Here is a 5,765-nt window from a genome sequence, read left to right on the forward strand (position 1 = left end):
GTTTACTTTTTGGAAAGAGAAAGGAATTTAATGTGTTCGAAGCTCCTAGTTAAGTATGGTTTGGAGACAGGATATGAGGGGTTACAAGGTATTTGTTTTGGTGTAAAAGAAAAATATCTAATGATCATGTGGGACTTTGGGACAATATGTATTAGATGGAAAGATGGCTTACATAGATGATTGGGTATGGAACTTTATTTTAACACAAGAATCTGTTACCGAAATAGAAGGTTGAGAAGAGATAAGTTAAAATAGAGTTACTAGTAATAGTAGATGTTCGAGAACTATTGATATGTATGTTGAGGCTTCATTAGTTAAGACGTAAAACATTGAGGGCATTAGTAAGATTTAAGGGATTTTGACTTTGTGTGCAAGTGTTGGAAACATGAACTAGCAAGACCATCAATTTGATTGAGAAAAGAAAATAATCCAACTTGAGGCAATAATGGTATATGCACAAAAGTAAGTAAGTTGGATCTTCCAATATAACCATTGGTATAAAAGATAAACTTGGCAATAAAGTTGAATTGATAGTAAGAAGTTACTAAAAGTGGGTTTGGAGCATTACAAGATAGTATGTATTCTCTTGCATGGGCAATGAGTTAACTAGCGTTAGGGAGTACGAGTAATCCAAGCTAGGACTTATGAATCAGAAGGTCTTATCGTTAAAAAAAATGACTTCAAGGATCAATTACGGTTATTACGAGATTATGAAAATGTGTTATCAATTGACTTATGCTTTAACATCCAGGGACTTCACAACCTCATTTTCGTGGGGAATTCTAGACTCGTTCGCAGCGGGGTCTAAGTAATGATATTTGATTGTTTCAAGCCTAAAGAATAATATGAGGATGGCTCAAGCAAGTTTTATAGCTCATGATAGCATAGAGCCTCATGATGAGTTTCTCATGAATGTGAGACTTAATTAGACAAAGTTATTCTCAGACATGTAGACCCTAGGAAAGGCGTCAAAGTTGGCGCTTCTAGAGTAGAAGCAGTTTTCAGTTGACTAGATTTGTTCTGGTACGTATCTTCAGATGACGCATTATATAGTATGATCAGTTCCTTCACTGCACATATGTTTTCCCTGTGACATGGTAGGCTCAGATATATGTTTTTAGTGTATAAGACTTTTTTAACTTCATGACTGTTTTCACAGTTCTCAGCTCGGACGTGTAGAAGTGTTGTTGATTTTCAACATCGTAAGTTTCATAGTTATTTATGGAAGGGGTTGTTACATCTCTTTTGGTACTAGATTCAGCTATGTCAAACGATGACCCTCGTTTTACATTTAGTTTTTTTTTTTTTTTTTTTTGAAGAGTTTCTAGTTAGCATTGGGTACTCGATTGGATTTTGGTACAATTTTTCACCCATAGACTAATGGTCAAATAGAACATCTGAACCAGATATTAGAAGATATGTTGTGCGCTTGTGCACTAGAGTTTTCAGGGAATTGGGACTCTCATCTGCATTTAATGGAATTCGTATATAATAATTGCTATCAGACTGCCACTGGCACATTGCCATTTGAGGCCCTATATGGAAAGAGTTGCAAGTCTCCAGTATGCCGGGGTGAGGTTGGTGAGAGGAAGTTGTTAGGTCCTGAGGTAGTGCAGACCACGAATGATGAGGCAATACAGAAGATCAGAGCTCGTATGCAACCAGCTCAGAGCAGACAGAAAAGCTATACCGATGTGAGATGTTAGGACCTGGAATTTGAGATTGGTGATAAATTATTCTTAACGATGGCACGTATTATAAGGTTTGGCAGGAAAAGGGAAGCTGAGTTCGAGGTTCATTGGGCCTTTCGAGGTCTTAGAGCGAATTGGCCCTGTAGCTTACTGGTTGGCATTACCTCCAGCACTGTCTTCAGTTTATAATGTCTTCCACATTTCTTTTTTTAGGAAGGTATGTGACAGATCCGTCCCATGTAGTTGACTTTGAGCCATTACAGTTGGTATCAGAGCCCATATTTTGAGTTCCATGCATGCATGTATTTAATAACGGCCTAACTTAAGTCCTAGAGGGTCGGGTCGTTGCTAAAAAACATAGTCTGTAACGACCCGACTCCCTAGGACTTAAGTTAGGTCGTTACTAAAACAAACATGCATGCATGGAACTTAAAACGACACTCTTTTATGGTGAAATAAATGTTAATTAGATAAGGGGAGTTCAAAAGTCCTTTATTAAATGCAAATGTTAAAAAAACAATAGGGTACCCATAAATCATAAAGATTAATAAATAAGTATGAAAAAAAATTCTCAACAATAGGTTTCAAACATCAAAACTGAAAATTTAGCAAAACATGAAAGGAAATCTAAGTCTTATGAGCGGAAGCATAAAAACTGATCTTAGTGGCTCGATCACGGATTCCGCTTGTCATTCGCCGGCGCGTCCCTACCCTTACCTGAAACAACAACATGAGAAAGAATGAGTATAAAATACTCAGTAAGTAACCCCACTATTGGGGTCAGGCTAGGCATCTATGTCCTCTAGATGCCTACCTCTAGTGAAACACATAAACTGCTCTAGTCCTCAAGGGACACATATACACATGAAACAAAAGAAAACTGAGTCCTATCCTACTGTAGTTAAGTATGCCCACTACCTCTGGTGAATCCTGAAGGAAACACAAACTGGTGAATCCTGAAGGAAACACAACCTGGTGAATCCCGAAGGAAACACAACCTGGTGAATCCCGAAGGAACCACAAACTGGTGAATCCCGAAGGAAATACAAACTGGTGAATCCCAAAGGAAACACAATATCTAATGGGCATCTAACTAATCAGTAAGAACATTTGCACAATCTCAACATCATAATCATCACTGTATGAATTTATGACATACATATAAACCTCAACATCATGGCTCTATAACATACACATATACCTCAACTTCATGGTTCTACAACATACATGTATACCTCAATATCCTCAGATCAAATACAACCATATGGAATCACGTATCATCTCATGCTAGCATTCAAGTGTCTAGGTGTACAAATAAATCTTTCAGATCTCATACCAGAACATACATTGGTTATAATATACAATCAGTCTATCATGCTAGCATACATCTAGAGTCTGGCCCGTGGGTAGTTCCAGTAGTAAGATTACTTACCTCGATACTAGATTCAGATATCGATCCAAGCGGCAGTCTTCAATAATAAATCTTTAAATTCAATTCCCCAACGAAGTCTGAGCAACAACCACCCTCAATATTCCAATCTCCAAATTCTTCCTTCAATCAGACCCTGCTTTCAACTTTTAAACCTTTTCTCCCGTAAAATTTTCAATTCACAAAGAATTTATCTCACTCCCTTCCACAATGAAATTAATTCTTGACATTAATTTCAAATTAAATTTGTGTGACATTAAAAGTCCAATTTCCATAACTTCCCTCCGATTAAACCATTAAATTGAAACACCCCTTCCTTCCAAAATGAAATTAATTCCTGCCATTAATTTTCAAATTGAATAATTTCAACGTTAATCCATTAATTTTCAAATTAAATAATTTCAACGTCAATCTATTAATTTCTAAATTAAATAATTTCAATGTCAATAATTAAATTCCCGCAATTACACGTAAGTCCAAAAATTTCAAAAATGCCCTTAATTAATAAAAATTACTGAAATTACATAAATAATAACAATTTGGGGTGTTACAATTTTCTTCATTCATACTCTCTCCTCTTATAATATATTTCTTTATTTTTTTTATTTTATATATTATTATAATTAATTAATTAAAATTATTTACTATATGAAAATTAAATTCATATTAAATATAAAACTTTAAATTATAGTTTATGAATCTAACGACTCATATTTAATACATTAATTAATTAATTATATATAAAGTATGAATATATATATTAAAACAATTTAATATATTCTTAATTTTTATTTAGTTTAATAAATTAGTTTATATAGACACATATATATTCATACTTTATTTTTCAATAAACCGTAAAGAACTGATACAATAAAACTATCAATTAATTAATTAATTATATTTATAGTAAGTTAATGATCTCTATAATTAATATAATATGAATTTATTTTTTTAATAACTATAATTAGCTTATAATTGATTAATTAGTATTCATTAGTTGTTTATCATAATTATATAAATTCATTCAATTATGTAATCAAATAATTTTAATTAACAAACTTCTCATTGTACAAATATTTGTAATTAATAATTTAATTAATATTATTATTTGATTGTTAAATAATTAATTTTTGTAGAACTTTGAATTGAATTTATTGTTTATCAATTAATTTATTTAAATTTTACAAAATTTTCAAGATTAATTTTACAAATTAAATACAAAAATAATTTATTTCCATAAAATCCCGCTAACATTCTCATGGCACAACCAAACACATTCATCATAGATTTTCATCAATTTTATTCCTAGATATTTTTAATTTATGGACATTTATAAAACCTTAGACGACTCCTTAAAATTTTTAAATTAGTAAAAACGTTTTAAAAAGAAAATGACAAAAATGTCCACCGAAAAACTCAGTCATCTCTCTTTAAAGAGGGATAAAAATATACTCCAAAAAAAAAGGGTAATTTGGGGAATCTAAAAATAGGCGAAAGAACTTCGGGAATCTCTGAAAAATAACTGCCTTTACAAATAGTGCGGCTTTTGACCATCTCCTATTCCGCTAATAACGGTCAACAAACTTCCATCTTCTCCACCCAATCAAACCACCGCCACGTTTCACTTTCCCGCTCTCTCCCCCTATAAAATATTTCTTCTTAACGACTTGCAGCTAGTTTCCCGAAGCCCTCAGCGCCCTCCCTTCAATTTTCCCGCTCTTAACGAATTTTCCCGAGAATTTCAAGAGAAAATATTCTCTCTATTTCGTTTGATCTGCGTGAGAGAGAAAGAAAAGAGAATTACACAGTGAGAAACTGAAAAACACAATCAAGAATCAATGGCGACGATTGCAGTATCGGGAGCCGCAGCCACTGAAACACAGAAGAAAAACAGAATTCAGGTTTCCAATACCAAGAAACCCCTCTTCTTCTACGTTAATCTCGCTAAGGTATACATAAATCCTTCTTTCACCTCTTCACTTCTTCGATTATAACGACTGAGAACATAATCCCGATTTCGTTATGATGTTCTTGTTTGGTTCTGGAATCGAAATCCTCAATGTATGAACGATTCATCATTAATCGGTGTTGTTCTTTAGATTCCTATTACGATTTGAGTATTTCTATCTGTATAATCGTCTAATTTCAGTTTCTACGTTGTTTAGTTGTGGTTTGATCGGAAATTCTAATCGTTGTTTGCTCTAAAATTGTTCTTGATTTAGAGGTACATTCAACAGCATAATGAAGTTGAGCTTTCTGCTTTGGGAATGGGTACTGTGTCGTTTCTTGTACATCTTTTAACTCTTTTTTCTCTTATTGATATATATATGACGAATTTTTGGTTTTCTTGGCTCAAATCCTCTGAATCATTACAGCAATTACTACTGTTGTCACAATTGCGGAGATTCTTAAGAACAATGGGTTGGCTACGGAAAAGAGTAATACATTTGTTTATCTATAGTGTTAGTATCTTTAATGGTGATAACAATTAATGTTGATAATGATATGGTTTTGTTACGAAACAGAAGTTTTAACTTCTACAGTCGGCATGAAAGATGAGAACAAAGGTCGTTTGGTTCAGAAAGCTAAGGTTTGTTCATCTTAACCTTGATGAAGCCTTTAATACTTGATAAATAAGCAATAGA

General features: G+C 33.2%; 1 protein-coding gene across 1 annotated transcript; it reads left to right on the forward strand.

Annotated features, from left to right (window-relative positions):
* Positions 1 to 4,787: 4,787 nt before the first annotated feature.
* LOC150030665 (uncharacterized protein At2g34160-like) lies at positions 4,788 to 5,710 on the forward strand (the record flags this gene model as incomplete). The annotated part of the gene is made up of 4 exons (XM_090309422.1): positions 4,788 to 5,069; positions 5,343 to 5,391; positions 5,496 to 5,558; positions 5,646 to 5,710. Coding segments are annotated over exons 1-4 (288 nt in total), but the record flags the coding sequence as incomplete, so codon positions are not given.
* Between the last annotated feature and the right edge of the window lie 55 nt (positions 5,711 to 5,765).

This window comes from Benincasa hispida, unplaced genomic scaffold (assembly GCF_027475165.1).
Source record: "Benincasa hispida cultivar pf3 unplaced genomic scaffold, pf3_genome.v1.1 HicScf1703, whole genome shotgun sequence".
Classification (NCBI taxonomy): Eukaryota; Viridiplantae; Streptophyta; class Magnoliopsida; order Cucurbitales; family Cucurbitaceae; genus Benincasa; species Benincasa hispida.